Here is a 20,148-nt window from a genome sequence, read left to right as displayed (position 1 = left end):
CAAGTTGCTGGAAGACTGCTCAGGTAAGCCTGCACTTTCCCACACATAGTGCTCTATAATGTATTGCTGGGATTTGTATTCCTCTAGCTGATGGTACATTGTGCTGTATATTATATTATAGAGCACAATGTACCATCAGCTATAGAGGAATACAAATCCCAGCAATACATTATACACTGTATGTATACTGTATTGCTGTGATTTGTTGTATTCCTATATAGCTGGTGGTATTCTGCATTGCGCTGTATAGGGGAATACAAATCCCAGCAATAATACATTATACAGCGCAATGGGGAATACCACTAGCTATAGAGGACTACAAAACCCAGCAATAGTACATTATACAGCGCAATGCAGAATACCGCCAGATATAATGTACTATTGCTGGGATTTGTTGTATTCCTCTATAGCTGGTGGTATTCTGCATTGTGCTGTATAATGTACTATTGCTGGGATTTGTAGCCCTCTATAGCTGGTGCCATTTTGCATTCATTGCTGTATAATTTTACACTTTTCATTTCACTATATTGCACACCACGGCTCCAAGCTTGCTCCTGTGATGGACTACAATCTCAATACAAACTAGTAGTCCATCACTGGAGCCATTTTTTAAAATGTATTTTATTTTTTATCTGATTAACCGATGAATCTAACTTAATAATCGCCTAACTAATCGATTTTGAAAATAATCGTTAGCTGCAGCTCTACCAGAGAGTATTGGTAAATGACGTGCCCCAGGGTCCTGTGCTAGGCCCAATACTGATTAACCTATTTATTAATGATATTGGGGAAGGTGTTAATAGCCATGTTTCTGTGTTTGCTGGTTATACTACAATTGGGAGGGCAATAGACACTAGCTTAAACATTACAGGAGGACCTGAATCAAATAGGGTAGTGGGCAGTTATGTGGCAGATGAGGTTTAATGTTGAAAAATGTAAAGTAATACATTTTGGGGTTAAAAACAGGCATGCAGAATACATGTTAATGGGAACTACACTAGGGAAGTCAGAAGTGGAAAAAGATTTGGGGGTCATAGTTGACTGCAGATTAAACAATAGCATGCCATGCCATGCCAGGCTGTGGCAAACAAAGCTAGTAGAGTACTGTTGTGCATTAAAAAGTGAATGTACTATAATGAGACAAAACAATCATTTTGCCACTTTATAGATTACTGTTTCGGCCTCATCTTGATTATGCGGTTCAATTTTGGTCACCAATTCACAGAAAGAATGTAATTGAGCTGGAAAGAGTACAGCAAAGGGCAACAAAACTAATTAAGGGGCTGGAGTACCAAAGCTATGAGACAAGGTTGATAATATTAAGTTTGTATTGTTTTGCATGAACATTTGTGGTTTTATATTGTAGGCCTGTAATTCTTAGGAATAACTCACTTAAATCTGTCCAAACAAGAGTCTAGTAGACATCCAAGGTATGATAAAGTTTGAAACACGAAATCATAAATTATAATATAATACATAATTATAAATAGTCATAAAAAATAATAATATAATAATAATAAATTGAATTCAATAAATCAAACCAAAAACACTGAAATTTGTCCAAACAAGGGTGCAATATGTTTGGATGCCATGGACGTTCTCATGTTTCCAGGCAGAAAGTATGGTAAAAATGCAGGCAGGGCACTGGACAAAGCTGAGGTGAAATGGTTTGATACAGTAACGTAATCATCAAGGATTACAATGTATTGTGTGCATGTCATGTTGTTTACTTTTCACTTTTGAATTTCCTGAGGGTTCCGCCCCCCTGTGATGACGGCGCTTGCAGGGAAGGAACACTGAAGACGGATGCCCGCGGGAGGACACCAAAGGGCTCGTAGGACAAGGTAAGTGACACTACAGTGTAATCCCGAGTGTGGCTCGGTGTTGCCGCTTTTGGTACTGAAAATTAACCCCGAACAACACTCGAGATTACCGCCAGGGAGGTTAATCATGATACTAATATCAGTAATAAACTGTTTACTGTAAACTCCCTAAAAAAAGACTAGAGGCCACCAACTAAACTTGGAGGAAAACCGATTTAACTACAAGGGTCGTAGGGGATTCTTTTCTGTTAGAGCAGCAAAATTGTAGAACTCTCTTCCACAAGCAGTGGTATCAGCAGAGAGTATTGAATTATTCAAAAATCATTTAGATACCTTCCTCAGAGACCATAACATATAGGGGTACATGTACTCTTACTGACTGGAACACACACAGACTCATGTCCTCCCAGTACCTCCGCTGCTTCACCGTTCCACCGTTGCCTGCCCCGTTCCTCCTCTGTCCTCCCCGTTTCCTTCTCTGCTGCCCCCATGCGTAGTTTTATCAGCAGCTCCCCCGTGCCCCCTCTTCTGCCGACAGTATAAAGCCGGAGTCAAGTACCCATCTAGCGGCTGGGAGCAATACCCAGCCTGCTATTGGTTATTTTAAAATTTCAATAGCAGGCTGGCTATTTCACCCGCCCACTGCCTGCTGTCATCGGCAGAGGAGGACCTGAAGGAGTACTTTCTCCTCCAGTTCCCTCCTCTGCTGATTGACAGCAGGCAGTGGGCGGGTGCAATAGCTAGCCTGCTATTGAAATTTGAAATAGCCAATAGCAGGCTGGCTATTGCTCCCAGCCACTGTATGCTGTGATTACATTCAGCTGCCTCATCAGGCCGCTGCCCTTTCCCTAGCTAAAGCTAAGGAAGTGCAAAGGTGACAATAGGGGTCTAATTGAAACCCCAATGTCACCTTAAAGAGAACCTGCCACCTCCAATGTGCTATGTTATAGGGGGCTTGTGAGCCCCACCATGTGATAGCAATGAAGTTAAAGGAGAAATATGAGGTGAGTGCTTTTCACTCACCTCATAGTTCTAGCCGACGTGTGACAATGAGACTGTCACAGGTCGGCTCAGTAGATCGGGAGGTGAGCGAACACATACCGGCGTTCCCTCACTTCTCGATCCTGTCACGGCTCTCAGCCGTGACAGGGGAGGGGCTGGATTCCCCCCACCCGTTCAGATCCTCCAGCGCTGACTGGCGGAATGGACGGGGGAGGGGGCGGGTACAGCTGGCTCTGCCTCTAGATAGGCAGAGCCAGCTGTCACTCAAGCAGCTGGGCGGATCCAGACATAATTGTCGGGATCCACTTCAGCTGCGGCGTCTCGGTATACCGCGAGCTGTAGCTCGCGGTATACTGAGCTTAGGGTGACGGGAGGACGCTAGTTTGTGTCCTCCCATTACCCTAAGGAGAACTATGGGGAAAAGCCCTAACCCCATAGTTCTCCTTTTAAGTAAAAAAAAAGTTAAATAAAATTAAAAATCACCCACCCCCACGAACGCGCACATACTAACAGAAACACGAGTCGGGTGTACCTCTACACACACACACACACACACATATATATATATACACACTGCATATATTTGTATTTCTTGCCCAATTTTGGTGTGTTATTGTGTTATTTTAAATAAAAGTTTGGTTATTTTATGATATTGGCTTACAGTTTTACAATTTATATTATTTTAAATCCATGAAACTAATTATTTAAAATGTCTAATATAATACAATAATTTTTTTTTTAAATATATAAAAAAAGGTAGGAAAAGTAATTTTAAGTTTTGGCCTGACAAATTTTGCTGCAGGAGGTGCGTTGCGGTGCCATTCATTTTAATGGATCCCAAATGCACCTCCTGTCCGACTCCGCAGTGTAATACCCGCACTGGAACACGTGGTACTGCAATGCCCTGCATTCCAGTGTAGTGCGATTTCAAAAAATGTGCATACCGTTTTATTCTGTAGTAAACTTTATGTTTGTAACTCTGCATTTGTGTATTTTATTTTAAATAAATTATGGTATTAATTTTTATTTAATCAAAAAAATAAATCAGCCAACTAATTGATTATGAAAATGATCATTAGTTGCAGACCTACACAAAACACAGAAATGGTGTTACAATGCCCTCTATTGTACTCTCCACAACAATATATGGAAGATGCTCTTGTGACAAGAATGGTTTAGCTTACACTCAGCTCAGCCTATTCCGGCCATGCAATGAGAAGGGGGTTAGGATCAGCAGGAAAGATGCAACGGTAAACAAAAACTTACTCACTCAACCCCAAAATGAAATGAATTTGAAAGGAACTGTTCTTAAGTGCTCATAAGCCAGTATCATAGGGCTTATATGTACTTATTCGTAACAGAATCAAATAGAGCACAATAAAACGTTGCGAGGAGGTTTTGTGGTATGGGAGTGTGCTAAATTCCAACTCAATGAACTGACAAAATGTACATCTTCTGATGGCACCTAATATGGCACTGTGAGGAGTTAATTATTGACTTGACAACCAGTCAGTAATACAAACAAAACCATTTTGGGGGTATACTTAGATTAAATGAAACTTTGGAAAAACATTGTTTTGTTTTTGGGATAAGTAGGGAATGGTTAAACACGTAAAGATTTATTTTGTGCACTCGATTTCCACATCCACTCTAAAAAACGCGGATGGATGAATCTCCGTTGTATGCGCGATTTTTTTTAGGCGGGTCATTTTGATTTTTCAAAGTTTGTTAAGCCAGGGTAGTGTCAGCAGGGTCACCCACAGCTAAAATTTGAGCCGTGTATGGCAAACTTTACAACCTCTGTCAGGTTTTATTGTTGTCAGTGTCACTTCCTGTTCCTTGACACCAAGAGAAAATATGATGGGAAAGGGGCACTGTAACAGGAAAACAGCAATATAAACAAAACAGCAGTTCTAACCCTTCTCTGCTTTCCCAATAAATATTACTGATTTTTACTTCATTCAAGTCTTCCCGGAGTTTTCTGAGCTACGAACTGGGACTCCACATGCTGCATTCACGTGCGGTCATACAAACTGTAAGTACAAGACATAACATGGAAATTCCACTTGAATGCTCTTCAAACTCGGAGCTCCATTGTGGAGAATTCTGTTGCAGTTGCCCTGAATTGTCTGGCTCAGAACCTTGCATATAGAGCTCATTCACGCCACGTGCATTGGACTGTGTTGCCTAGCGCAGATCCATTGTTTCCAATGAACTCAGTTCACAACAATGTGTTGCGTTGGTGTGCGGCGGGTGAAAATTTTACATGCGGCATTTAAATGCAGGTCAATGCACTGCAATCTGTTACAGCACATCACAGTGCACAACATGTGAAGAAAAGAAAAATAACGTATTTTGGCTCCTGCTGTGAACAAAACAAAACAAAACCCGTCAACGCATGACAACCCAAGTGCATTTAAGGACCTATCACACATCATATTGCAGGAGTGCAAGTTACATACATACATACATACACATGCGGTGCCATTCATTCTGAAGAGCTCATTCACACTATGTGCAGTCGCCTGTGTTTTTCTACACAAGACAACACAGGTCACTGCCAGGACACACAGAAAACCACTGCTTTCTATGTGCCCTGTACAGCACTGACTTGAGGTGAGTTGTAGAAAATGCAATTGCATTGCACCAGACCTTACCTAAATCCACTGTTGGTCACCACAATGCTACTCAATGCAAAAAAAATGTCAACGGTGTAATTCACTGAAACAGTACAAAGCACCCCCTGCAGCACACAGCAAACACTAGTCTCCATAGAATGGGCATACATGACACCCCAATACACCTTGCTCAGGGGTGTGCATTGCAGTGAAGCATAATTTATGTTGCGGTGCTCTGCCCAAAACGCTACATGCTCTTCTGACTTAAACACAGCCACCCTCCACGGGCCCTCTTGAATAAAATTAGTCTTTATTAAAGTAAGTCAACAAATATACACCATCATAGCAGTCCTTATGTGCACCACTCTGGCTTAATAGTCGAGATATGATTAAGCTTCAGCGGTGAGATGCGTTAGGTTTCGCACATGAGGACTGCTAGGATGGTGTATATTTGTTGACTTACTTCAATAAAGACCGATTTTATGCAAGAGGATGTGGAGTGCGGCTGTGTTGAAGTCAGAAGTTATTGTAGGTGAGAACGCACCGTTTAGTCTGCACCTGGGACATATATGGTGTGTGAGTCCAGTTTTGGTTATTAGAGCGTTTGGGGATTTCGTGGAGCTGTATGATCCTTGTTTGGTGTGTTTTGGTTAGACAGCCTGTTCAAATGAATGAGCTCCCCTAACGCAACACACATTAATTTGCAGCGTAAGGTGCATACACTTACACAGTGCAATAGTGTAAACTGGGCTTTAGCACGTGTCAATGTCCACGTAATGCCACACACAGGGTGTGAATCCGACCTTACTATCTGTAGCATGTATAAGCAGCATTATTTCCAATTCCTCCTCCATTCACACTTGTGCATGCACATTTGCGTGCATTTTTGCTGCACATTTTCATGTGTTATATGTTTTGGGTTTTGCCAATGAAGGGGAAATAAAGTTGGTAGATGACGGTGGCTTGTTGTCATGTGCTAAAACGCATGAATATGCATAATACATGCATTTTTTCATGCATCCCATTGACGTCACTAGGGCTAAAAACACACTATGCTGCACAAAAACAAGTACCTGCACCATTTTCCAAGTTGCCAGAAAGCGTGTTGCATGGGTGTAAACATGCCCTACAGAAAATAATGCCTTTTAGTCATGCATTGCCATGTGACAGGCAAAGCATTTCTAATCGCAAAGATGTGAACGAGGAATAAAGCAAATTCTCCTCACTTCCTGTTCCTGTGTACCCATGTCACTGGGACAAGAAGTGAGTGGAAATCTTCCCAAAGGGGACACAGACAGAAATTATAACATGACAAAGGTTTTACCCCTCCCCCACTATTCCACATCATGCTTTGGCTGAAGTTGGGTTTGAAGCCAGAAGATCAGCATGACAGCCAAGCACCTAAAAAATGTCAAAGCGCAACAGGAATCTACGCATAGGTCTCAACACATACTTGCTTTAAAGCTGAACTCTGGGCATGAAAACCTTCATTTAAATATATTCCTCAATAGCCACAAAGCATATACATCCACTTTGAGTGCACATAATACATATAAAAACCCAGATATTACCATGTAAATACAGCAGTGACATCATCATTGTGCTGTACATGGCCTGTGGAGAGAGCAGAGCTGTGGGAGGGACCCAGCAGGCTCCAACCTCTATAGGCTCCCTGCAGAAAAGTACAGGATGGGGCAGAGACAATACCAGTCATCCTGCACAAGGACAGAGAGCAGAAGTGACTGGTCTTTATGACAGGAAGCTCTAAACAGAGGCAAAGTTCCACACTATATTACTGCACAGATCTGGAGAAATACACAAAGCACACCAAGACACAAATAAAAACACACATGCCTCTTGTATTGAGCCAATGTTTGCCTGTCCCGGAATTCAGCTTTAAGGTATAACTTACCTAAAATAAAAATGGCTACAACCTGACATGGGCATACAAGGGCTGTCCTCCTAAATTGTACTGCTCGTTCTTCAGCCCATGGACTTGCACAGACACTCATCAAAGTCTATATTAGCTCAGATGGATCCGTCAGACTAAATCAAGTGCACTATAAAACAGTTAATAAGGTCCTGAGCTTTCTTTCAGTGCCACTGCTGCCTGAAGTCCATGTGATTGTGTCACCTCCAGAGGAAGCAGATCTTCCAGACCTCGTTCTGTCCCATCGCAGGAACAGCTATGAATTAATACTGACATCACTGCCCAGCATAGGAACCACCAAGACTGTATAACACACAATGCCGCCTATATAGTGCGCACATAAGCACATTTCACCTACTCATGTAAAACGTTATTCCGCGATATTTCTTCAGTTTTTTATCATCAAATGTCACTTTGCCCACATCAAAGATGGCGGAACTACAGCACACGTTACGCTCTAGTGTCCACTACGCGAGGTAAATTTACAAACATATTATCACAATTTATTTATTATATACATCTATTTTATAATGCTAATGTAACTCAAGGTTGTTCGGTGTAATTTGACCAGTTTAGGTTTATATACATTTACAGCAATACGGAAGCGCAAAGCTGAACGCTTTTGTTTATAGGGGGCGGAGCTAATTCCCTCATGGCGACGGGGGCGGAGTTTCCTCTCATTACCTCATCTAGTGCGACAGTAGGCTTCAAAGCAAGGGGCAAGATGGCGTCGGGAAGTGGGGTAAGGGGTTTCTGGGGATTGGCATTGGTTGTGTGTTTATGGCATAAGCTGGGGTTGGAGAAGTGGGCAGCGACTTATTGCTATCTACGGAGTGGTTTTCAGAGTGTCTGCATAGAGCAGTGCTTGGCAGCACATAGATATAGACAATGGGGAATTCATCAAAACTGGAGCAGGCAGAATCTGGAGCAGTTGCTCATGGTAACAAATCAGCTTCTCTCTTTATTTTTCAAAGCTGAACTGGAGATAGAAGCTGATTGGTTACTATGCTCAGCTGCTCCAGGTTCTGTCTGCTCCAGTTGTGATAAATTCCTCCCATAGTGTTTGAATGTTGTTTCTTTCTGTACCATCATAATTCTAGATAAGAATCAGTATTAATGTGTATGTGTAGCCAGAACTTGTTTTGCATAGAGTAATGAAGTGCTGAACACTTGCCAGTTTATTTTTTTGCTGTTTAAGTACCATTGAGGAAATGAAAATAAATTTCCCCTCTGCAGGCAAAACAGACTGTTGGAGGAAATCTCCCAAAGTGGGGTGAAGTTCCTATTGTAAGGTGTACATATGTGGGAAGATTTCTGCTGAACAAGAGAAATCACTACATTTTCCCATCCACACTAAGTAGCGTGGTTGGAGGACTATCTCCTGACAAACTTCCAAAGGCCAATAGAAAGAGTTGGGTAGAAAATTGTTGGCTGAAGAGCGAGTGCATCCAATCGGCTGCAGACTGTGAGGATAGTCGTGGGCGCCAGATGTCTGAATACAACCGCCTGCATTTGCAGAATACTGTAACAGTAGAAATGACTCTGGGGTTTGTGTGGACCCAGTTCACCCCAGCCTGCTCAAAACTTTGACCACCGCTACTCCCCCTCCTGGCTCAGTCAGTGGAGGCAGTTGTGGCAGGGGCATTCTGCTTTGTGACATATAGGTGTGAGGCTGGGAATGCACCTCTCCACAACTGATGGGCCCGGGGTGGGGGGGCGATCATAGTTTTATTTGGGCATGGGCGCACTGGATTTACACCAAGCCCAGGCTCATCACTACTAAACCGATTGGATGCAGTTGCTGTTCAGACAATTGTTTTTCACTTGCCGCCTCCTTCGATTTTTCATTCAAAGGTTGTCGAGCTGACAGGGCCGCTGCTTAATTTTCGGGTGGTTCTGCAGAAATTGGCTGAAATTTGAGCTATGTATGGCCATCTTTAGACTTCTTGTTCTGGGGACAACGCAAACGTTTTAGATTTCCCATCGCTTTCTGTCTGAGTGACTACAGTCATCAGAAAGGAAACTCCCCACAGGGGACATAACAATAATTCAACGTAATAAGAGGGTCCAAGCCTTTCCCACCTTGTCCAGAATGAAAGAACAAAAGGGCTTTACCTAGATATGGAGACATGGCTGGCATTGCTGACCTTCTCCTTCTGAAAATGGTACTTGCTTAAACAGGCCATACGCTAGGCGGAAGCCAAGAAATGCAACAGATTCCTCCATTCATACTAAACAGTGTGGCCGCACGAATCTCCCACTGCGGCTATTGTATTCTGACAGCAGTACCTGCTATTTGGCTGCAGTCACTGTTGGGCTGGCAGTTTTCAGCCTGGCTCCTTTGACAAAAGGTAATTTAATAATTGATTTTTGTCTAGCTGCTATAAGACGTTCTAACAGGGTATTATTATTATTCAGGATTTATATAGCGCCAACAGTTTGAGCAGCGCTTTACAATATAAGCAAGACATTACAATCACAATACAATTCAAGACAAAATGGTAAGGAGGGCCCTGCCCCTGAGAGCTTACAATCTAAAGGCTGTGACACACTGCATGCAAAGCAGCACGGAGCGGTGGTGCGCTGCCTTCACGAGCAGTGTGTCCTGTGATTTTCTCCTCGGCAGCTCAGCTTGCGAGAGCTTGCGTAGCGGAGCGTGCCGAGATGAAAAATGTCATCTTCAGCCAATCAGCTCGCGCGTATAAACACGTGCTTCGGCATGCGACATCTGGCTGGTTTTTACACACGAGCTGATTGGCTGAAGGTGCATGTCAATCATCCGCCTGCACTCAGCTCACACACTGCACGCAAAGCTCCGTGCCGGACAGCTTTGCACGGCTATGCGTGCAGTTTGTCACGGGCTTAAAAGGGAGGGAGAAGTGATACATGAGGAGGGTATGGCCAGTGTTAGCTGTCACACTATTCCACTGGCTTCAGTATTTTGAATGACTGAGTTAGAACTGTCAGTGATTTCAGTCCCTTTGCTTGTTTTAGGTCAGCAACTCTGAAAGCATTGAGGGCTTGTTCACACCAAATGCAGACCAGATCTGCATGTTTCTGCACATGCAGTGCGTTTTGCCGCGTTTGTTAATGCGTTCTGGGCCATTTGTTTTAGCCTACAATGGGCTTTCAGTGCGTTTGCATGCTTTTTTGATGCGTTTGCATGCGTTCCAGGGCAGGAAAAATATGGCTTGCTGCAGTCTTTTTTTACATGCTCTGGAACTGAACGCTGCGGTATGAACTAGAGCCCAAAGTACCGTTGAAATACTTTAGACGCAGTTTTGATCCGGTCTATAACTGCTCTGCACCTGCTCTGCGCTTGTTGTGAACTGGCCCTGAAGCTGTCTGGATTAACAATGGCAGCCTCCATATTTCTACAACCACAAGCTATACAGGTGAAACTCGAATAATTAGAATATCGTGCAAAGTTCACTTATTTCACTAATGCAACTTAAAAGGTGAAACTAATATATGAGATAGACTCATTACATGCAAAGCAAGATAATTCAAGCCGTGATTTGTCATAATTGTGATGATTATGGCTTACAGCTCATGAAAACCCCGAGAACCCCAAATCCACAACCTCAAAAAAGTAGATTATTACATGCAATCAATAAAACAAGGATTGTACATAGAACAATATCGGACCTCTGAAAAGTACAAGCATGCATATGTACTCAGTACTTGGTTTGGGCCCCTTTTGCAGCACTTACTGCAATTACTTTTGCACGATATTCTAATTATTCGAGTTTCACCTGTAAAGCAGGGCTGAACAAATTCCAGGGGCCAGGTAGACCAATTCTCTTTAAAAATCACAGCTGGCTCCTAGATTTTGAGGTTTTCTCCAGTTGTTCGCAATGGAGCTGACTCCTAAAACAAAATCCTGTTGGCTCCGAGATTGGGCAGACTGGCTCCTGATTTCCATGTTCATTTGTCTACTCCTGCTTTGTTTAGAGAACAGCGTTTCACCTGCCACCTCTTTCGATTTTTCATTTAAAGGCTTTGTCGAGCCGACTGGGCCGCCCACTGCTTAGATTTGTCCTAGGGTCACATATATGTAAAACATACCTGCAAAAGGAAGACTGCATTTACTTCACTTTCCAGTGAATGGTTTCTTAAAAATCCACCAATTTGCTGCTCGCCATCCTCTGCAAGTATTTGAACGTTCAGATGGGTCCAATGCCTGTTGCCTGGACGTGTGTGATTTACTTTCAAAGGACGGTGAGCAGCTTTTAAAAAAATCAGCTTCCCCTTGAAGGGTTACTAAATGCCGGTTGCCTCGAGTCAGTCTCCTATCGAGTTTGGTTGCCTGCCGTCACTATTCACTAGACCAGATCCCCCTATTAAAATGCTTGCGTGGGGATGTGCAGAGACGCCCAAGTATTCATCCTGTTTAGGGCAGCACAGGTAGAGATGCACATGACACCTACAGTACCTCTGCTATGGTCTATGACTTTTTTTGTTTTTTTCTACTGTTCAATGTTGTAAGTGTTGACTAAATTGAAAAAAGTTACAGGATCCATGCCTACGAGTCCATGCCTGGTTACTGGCACTTCACACTGAGAGCCTCGATTTTGTATTGTTTTATCGCACAAAACAGAGATTTGTATTCAAATCTATGGAAGCTGTTCAAACCTTTGCGATGCCGTGTGGTAGAAATCACCTGTCGCACAAAAAGGTGCAGGAGCTATTTTCGGGCGGTTGTTGCACGGTTTGGGTCTCGTAGACATCTCAATGCATTGAAAGCCGCAGAAACAGCTCACCAGCTCAGTCGCCTAGCTGTGAACCTAGCCTCAGGATCCTGTGCTGACCCGTGTTATACGAAGCAGCTGTAATGTTCATGGCCCTAATGTTCATGGCCCACCAGTGCTTTGTTCCTGCATTCTAGCCAGATAGAGGAGCAACTCTGTAACTAGCTACAAATTGCCAGAGAAAATAAGCAGAGAGGTTTGTAGCTGCTACAAAGTTACTGGTGTCACATGGCTTTTAGTCATCCAGCCCTCCCTAAACTGACACTGTCATATTGCCCATTCAGGGTAAAGTGACAGTGTCTTTGCCCATTCAGGGTAAAGTGACAGTGTCTTTATAACCTATCTCCAGGTTAAAAAAAACCAATAAAATAGTACCCTTGCGGTGGGCTTTCCCCTGCACTGCATTGACTTGTGGACTGTCCCTCAGCGTTCTCATGCATAATGCAGGCCTATGGTTCCAGCATTAGACGTGGTGATATCAGCGTGCCAACAACTGTCTTGGAGTCTAGAGGACGTATACTTCCTGATCCCCAATCCTGCAGACACAAATAAACAGTTAACTCTTGCAGTGCGGTGATGACCCCACTTGAGACTGGTTATATGTTTTAAAGATCCCACCGATACTCAGTTTTGCAGGTCTTCCCCTTCACTCTTTCATCTGTTGCAGCTAGCCCTAAAATTCTCAGTGTTGTCTGGTGTCAGGCAACGGGGAAGTGGCGAGGTCACGCCTCATGTCGTGTGATGGTGCTAGACCCCTAGCACTGTCACATGCTCCATCTTTCCTAGAAACTTTACGTGTTGCTGGAAAAGGGGTAGCGTTGGCAAAGGTGAGTATCACTGAGTCTGAGGGTGCCCTTTACAAAAACAGTGTCACTTTGCCTTGAATGAGCAAGGTGACAGTGTCTCTTTAAAACTCAATGCCAGCCTCAACTTTTAGCAAACTCCTTGTGTCCCCTCACTTTGTTGTCAGTACATTCTGATCGTATCATGCCACTATGCTTCTAACCATCTCAAACTTTTCTGCACAGCCTATTTCTTCTGGTCTGGATGACAACTAGTGTCATTCACTTATTTCCAACATGGCCTGGCTGTCAAGAACACATCCCCTGTAGTCCTCCGCAGCTAACATGCTTACTTCTTTTATTTGGCAATTCAGCTTGTCACGATGCTGCCTCCGGCCTGGTGATTGGACAAATAATCAGGATCTTCACCTCTGTCCAATGAGCACTGCGGTGACGCAGAGAGCAATTAAATTATAATCCTGAATGTTAAGGTGGCCATACACCTTACAACCATTGCACGACTTTCGTTGTGCGATGGTTGTAAGGTGATTAAAAGTTCGTACGACCTGCCCATCTTGGACAGGCAGATCGTACTTGCGATCATCGGCCCATGCGGCTTTCGTCTTGCGATCGTGCTAACAACCTGCCAAAAATCATGCGATTTTCGGCAGGTTTTCTAGCGTGCTCGTAATAAGAAAGTCGTGCGACTGTACAGTAAATGCGTTCGCACCCTGCCCATACCTAATCGCGGGTGATCCCGCGATGGTACGATAATCTTCAGGTGTATGAGCAGCTTTAGAATCACAAGACTTATCAAGAAATTATGTTTTCAGCTATGTATTTATTGGTTTGTTTATAGTTGTGCTTTTCTTTTTCTTTTCATGAAGTCTCTATTATAGGTTTTAATTCTCCACCATTTCTTTACAGTCTAAAAATACGGATTTCCGTCGAAAGTGGGACAAAGATGAATATGAGAAACTTGCCCAGCAACGAATCACTGAAGAGCGAGAAAAGAAAGATGGTTTGTATTTTGCTTCTAAATTGAACATTGCTGTGGCAGGCATGTCCGAAAAGTAACTATTTCTGCCTTTGGCATCACTTATTTTCAGTCTGTGGGCCACCATGGTGAATGAAAAAAAAAATGTGCAATGGCTTTCTTATACAATCTGGAGCTGTTACTTATAGCAACCAGTCATATAAAATTGTTTCATCCTAAAGCAGAACTGAACTCTACAAGCTTGTGTAATCAAGAAAGACTGTATACCATGACCCTGAAGAGTTAGTGGGTTAGTCCTGTTATGCTGGGGTGTAAGGTTGACATCATGCAAGTAATGTGTAGCATAGCATCGTGTCCTGCAATGATGGAGGACAGCAAGGGGTAGGATAGGGTGCCCTATGGTATGTTAGCTCTGTGTGAGGCAATGCTTTGTCTTTTCAATGTAGACATAAGTTTAGACCTACTAATGTGGAGTTCAGTAGCCTTTTTCCTATGTGAGATCCAATAGACTGTGTTTATTCCGCGCAGACTTGTTTTTATGCAAAACATGTAAAGCAAACATAATAAGATAAAAGCAGGCACCAAGCTGCATCTGTAAATACTTATATAATAATAAAGTTTTCCTTTTGCAGCATTCTACTCTAAAGGTGCCCATACACTGCTCGATTCTCGTACGAGAATCGGGCGAAATCCCGCGATCGTACGAGAATCGAGCAGTGTGAACGAAGACGTGCGACCGTTTCTACTGTACGGTCGCACGTCTTTTGTCGAACCAACATGCTCGAAAACCCGCCGAGAATCGTACAATTGTCGGCGGGTTTCTAGCCTGCTCGTCCGGTAGCTGCAGAACGTGCCGGTGTGCGCACGCGCACACTGCCCGTTCTGCATTGCGGTCATCGGAAGCCCGCCCCTCAGTGGGGCAGGTTTTCGATGATTGCAAGTACGATCTGCCCGTCCAAGGTGGGCAGATCGTAAGAGCTTTCAATAAGCATACGGCCATCGCAAGACAAAAGTCTTGCGATGGTCGTAAGGTGTATGGGCACCTTTAGTCAGCACCCTTGCATATGCCATGCTAATATCTAGGGAATTGTCTTTTTAGCTGGTGGTTGTGCTAGAGCTCCAGGTGTTCAGTAAAGGATTACCGCAGCTGTAATTATTTAATTGCCTTGACTACTTGGTTTTGCTTGGTGTTGGCATTATTGCCTGGAGGTAGATTCAGAATGAATTGCTAGGACAAGAGGCCATTGTTAGGAATTGGTAATTGGCATTACTGGGTTACTATGTTTCTTATGATGCAAGAGGGGAGTAGAATGCCCTGTGCTGCCCCATTGAGATGAGTTGGTGTACTTTGGGGCAGGGCGTTAGGTTTGAAGATATGATGGTGCCATTTTATACTCAATGGGTCATAGTGGGCCTTATTGGTCAAATTGCCTCATTGTGTAAAGAATGCAAAGAAGTGTAGCAGTCAAAAAAGATTATTTCTGAAATCAGACCAGTATAAGATTAATTCTTATTGGTTGCAATAGTTTATTAGGTTAAAACCCAGTTGATGTCACAGAAATAGTACAGGGTCTGTCTGACTGAATACCTATCATGTTTAATATTAAAAGTTAGGCACATGGTGCAGTCCCATAGGCACCAGAGTTTGGGCTCACTGACTAGTGCACTTCTTATTTTATCAGACCTGGTCAGACACATACCTTCTCTTCCTCAGCACTACAAGTTTGTAGGAGGATGTTTTAAAGAGTGGTTTGGCTGTTATTCATCTATGTCCACACTGAGCCCTGGAGTGGGAGGGCAAGAAGCTCAAGGTAAAAAGGTTTTTTAAACAGATTTGCACTTGGAAAAACAATTTAAAAAAAAACAACATCTACCAAATCACTATACAGAGAAAAATGGTTTGAGACTTTAATTGGACTTTAAGAATGAGCACTTTGCTGTTTGCACTCTATGGGATAACACCGCTCGTCGAGTAAGACCCATTTGATTGTTCAGATATAAACCAGCAGAGGAAAATGACAGGAAAGTTTAGATTCTATTACTAAAGGACATGAGCTGTTATTAAAAAAAAATGTAGAACTATCAGTATGGTGAGGAGAGACAGAAACTCTTCTTCAGATGCATTATGAGGAATTTATGAGACCAGCAGTCTGGTGTGCCGACATTTTATATACTATTGATGAGTCCAAGGGCACCAAAGATATCCCAGAACAGATGAAAGTACATAGCAGGAACTTCCTCTTGCTATGCGATCACACACTTCAGGATGAACTTCCAAGTTTCGTTTCTGAACAAACCTTTTTTCTGATCTTCTATGTGCATATCTCCAGTCTTAATGTGAAATGTTGTCATATTATTTTAGCCTTTCATTTTACAAATGGCTTGCATGCATTTTACAAAATGGAGAAAGATGCAATTTATAAAACATTTCTTTTATTTGTAGGAAAACCACTTCAGCCTCCCGTTAAGAGAGAATTACTCAGGCATAGAGACTACAAAGTCGACCTGGAGTCTAAGCTGGGGAAAACCATTGTTATTACAAAGACCACTCCACAATCTGAGATGGGCGGGTAAGAATGCTGCTGTTCTTTTATTTGCGGAATGTTCTCTAAACACAAGAAAAAATAATACTGTAGGTAAATTATGACAATAAACTCTTATTTGCTGCCTTTTGGGCTGCAAAAAAATAAAATTGAAATTATTTTGTCATATCTGCTTGATTAATGCAAAAAATACCTGTTGATTTTACCAGAAATCGTGTCAGGTGATAACTTCCTGTGCTCTCTGCCTGTGTGGGGGGATGAGGAGAGGTCTGTATTCTTTGTAAACCATCAGAAATTAGGTAGGCGGGGCTGTCACCATGTGCTTAGGAATTCAGAGCTAGGTTGTCATATCAAAGAAGAAAGTAGGAGCATACTATAAATCTGGTACATGAACAGACGTGCTTTAAATGAGAACTATGGGGGTCAGGGCATTTCCCCATAGGGTCACGGGAGAATACAAACTAGCGTTCTCCTGTGACCCCCAAGCTCAGTATACCGCGAGCTACAGCTCGCGATATACTCAGACGCCTCAGCCGGTGCGGATCCCGACAATACTGCCTTGATCCACCCAGCTGCGGGATTGACAGCTGGCTCTGCCTATCCAGAGGCAGAGCCAGCTGTGCCCACCCCCTTCTCCGTCCGTTTCGACCAGTAAGCATTGGAGGATCTGACAGGGGAGGGGGGAATCTCTGCAGGCATAGATCGAGAAGTGAGCGAGCCGACAGTATGTGTTCGCTCACTTCCCGATCTACTGAGCCGAACTGTGACAATTTGTCACAGGCCGGCTCAGATTATGAGGCTGACTGAAAATCACTCTCCTCATAATTCTCCTTTTTAATATATTGTAGCTGAATAGTACTTAAATGGAAGTGACTGGACTTTTGTTTTCTCAATGCAGACTTACTTTTTTCGGAGAACTTGCTGATTTTGGCCACTCTAGCACCTGTAATAAAAAGACAATAAATATTAAAGTATTATTTAAAAAAAATAGGAAATCTCCTTAATTGGACATTAAAAATGACAATAATCCTTCCCTGCGCTATTCAAAAAGCTTTGTCTTTAGAAAAGCTTTATTTACGATAAAAAACAGTCATCCAAAAATATCACAACAGTAAGCAAAGCCATCAAAGTACTGAAGACTACAATATTTATTAGGAGCCTCAAATACGAAAAGTGAAATCCTAATTCTTGTTCATACTTATAAGGCCTAAAGTGACCCTGTTGCTATTTTAAAGAAATCCCCCTTGCAAAAAAAAGCTTTAAAATGAACACTTCACATTGGCTATACTGCCGAATTCTGATTTTTTTTAATTTTTTTTTCTTCCAAGTAATAAACTTGTTGAAGAATTGTCCACATGCAGCAGAGTTTGTGTGGCTGCGCTCCTGTGGTTCCTTTACTGGCCCCCTATATCACTACTATGTTATGAGTAGTGATAAGTGTCTGATGTAGAACATTTTTCAGAAAGCTTCTCTCAAGAGTTTAGCGTTGCTGTGCTGCTATTCTCATAGGATTTCTTGTGCCCAGCTCTCGGGAGGCAGCAATGAAGCATGGCGATGTCTGTGGTTTCAGTTATTTTTCCTTTTAGTGGCTTTTTATTTAAAACATTTGCATTCAGGGGTGTCATGAAAAGTCCACTTGAAAAATGAAACCATAATGTTAACACAAATTAAAGTGAAAAGAAAAGTGAGACCTTCCTGTTTGTGGCCACCTTCAGAGATCCAGGAGATTTAAGACTGCCTCATTCTGTCCAAAATGTAAAGGTGTGCGTGCGTGCATACATACATACATACATACATACATACATACATACATACATACATACATACATACAGTGAGTGGGACTGTGCGATCGTGCACAACTGCACACAGCGATTGCCGCGTGGCATCCCAGTCCGCCTGGTGCGACTGGGATGCCATCAGAAAATAATGGCACTACCAGCGAGATCGGCGGTGGTGGGAGACTACGTGACGGCACAGTATTACGCACGGTCACAGATCGCCCAGGTGTGAACCTGGACTAAAAGAAGACTGCAGTTCCATATGCAATATGTCAAACTCAGGGTTAAGGTATATTGTTTGAATGACGGCATACTTGCAGTGATCTCTGTATAGTAGTAGCTCAGTTTAGATTAGAAGTTGATTATTAGACACAGGTCATCCTTACTTGTAGGACTGAAAAAATTGTAAGAAAACGGTTTTAATGCAGCAGGTGAAAAAGACGTTGCCTTAACAGAACAAGGCTGTTTTTTATATAGAGATTCTTATTTTGAGTTGTATGCAATACACTACAATCATATTCCAGAAAGCTTTTCATATGTTGGGCAGGTATGTCTGCTTCCTTAATATCTGCAATGTAACTTCCTTTCTCAGCTTGATACCAACATTCAGATTGTCTTCCAATGCGGGGTTAATTCTGATTTGGTTGCTGTGATGAAGCAACTACAGTGAACTTAGTTCTGATGTTTTGATGCAGCAGGCTTTGTGTGAGAGACGACAAGGACACGGTGCTATACCTGGATGAAAAATTGTAAGCCATGATCATGTAGGCATTGTGTTCCTGCATGCATTCCAAGGCTTCATTTTAATTTTTACTCTTAACATGTGCTGTTCATATATTAAATGACTCCCGCCATTCCTCTTGCTATTTTGGTTCCTGTGTATAGAGGCTGTTCCCTCTCACAGGTCTCCAGCAATCCCTAGATAGCAGCTTCTTCTATTTTTCTGTGTTTGCTTTATAAAATATAAAAGCCCTAATAATATAATACTTTGTGTTTCTGGCATAAAAGTCCTTGTTCAGGCTCTTCCTGTTTTATTGTGAGAATGTTTTGCCCCTGTTTCCCAATTGTTGGTGGGGTTTTTTTGTTGTTTTTTTTAAATGTAATTTTTTTAAATTTGTAAGAGTTGTGGAAAGGTAACTGTCAGGTTTTTATTGCTGTCCCCCATGGAGAAAAACATTTCACTCACTTCTTGTCCCACCAAAAGGGTGTCCCGAGAACAGGCAATGAGGATTAATGCTACATTCACATGCTGTTCTACGTATGGTAAAAAAACATTTCACCATCCTCCATGAAGGGACACAGGAATTCAGAAACAGTCTGGTTATACTGCTGCCTGCAGCAGGTTGGGACACTAGCAAACAGAAAAGTTGTAAACCAGTGCACTTGCAACAACACAGTTGAGTATTGTCTGTGACTTATTTTTATTTTTTCACTAAACATTAAATTTTCAAGTTTTTTCGGGGACCACCCAATTCTTTTAAGGTCCAATCAGTACTGATTCACGAAGGTTTAGCAGTATTGTTAAGAAATATGCAATTCAACCATCTCTAGAAAAACAGAGAAACTGGTTAATGAAAGTTTGGTAATGAAAAATGAATAAAGAGGAGTGAGGGTGAGAATGGTCCCAAAACTATTTGACAGTGGTTTAGAAAACAGAGTACTCCGCAGAGTACTAGCAGAATCCTTCCATAACAAAGTTTACGGCAGCAGAACCATCAGGACAAGCATAAATGATGTGCTTACCTTTCGGGACATCACTGATTGACAGTTGATTTTCCTCATTAGATGCCAGTGTAAATTAACTGGCTTGACTTTCTTTCCTGTGTTTGGCAGTAACCTTTATCTTGAAACTGTGTCAGAATGGAAAGGATCCCTCCACCACCCATACCCCCCCCCCCCCCCCAATGTATTTGCGGCCCCGAC

The 20,148-nt window shown here is 42.6% G+C and overlaps 1 protein-coding gene across 1 annotated transcript in view; it reads left to right on the top strand.

Moving 5' to 3' along the window:
• Positions 1-8,066: 8,066 nt before the first annotated feature.
• The window catches only part of ZMAT2 (zinc finger matrin-type 2), a 45,644-nt gene continuing 33,562 nt past the window's right edge, over positions 8,067-20,148 (top strand). Inside the window, exons 1-3 of the mRNA XM_018561902.1 lie at positions 8,067-8,115; positions 13,834-13,927; positions 16,347-16,473. Of these exons, the coding sequence (XP_018417404.1) occupies positions 8,098-8,115; positions 13,834-13,927; positions 16,347-16,473 (239 nt within the window). The 5' untranslated portion in view covers positions 8,067-8,097. The remainder of the gene's footprint in view (positions 8,116-13,833; positions 13,928-16,346; positions 16,474-20,148) is intronic.

Source organism: Nanorana parkeri, unplaced genomic scaffold (genome assembly GCF_000935625.1).
Source record: "Nanorana parkeri isolate BGI_ZX_2015 unplaced genomic scaffold, ASM93562v1 scaffold550, whole genome shotgun sequence".
In the NCBI taxonomy this organism is placed as follows: domain Eukaryota; kingdom Metazoa; phylum Chordata; class Amphibia; order Anura; family Dicroglossidae; genus Nanorana; species Nanorana parkeri.
Note: the sequence above shows the minus strand (reverse complement) of the source record. Positions and strands in the feature narration are given on the sequence as shown.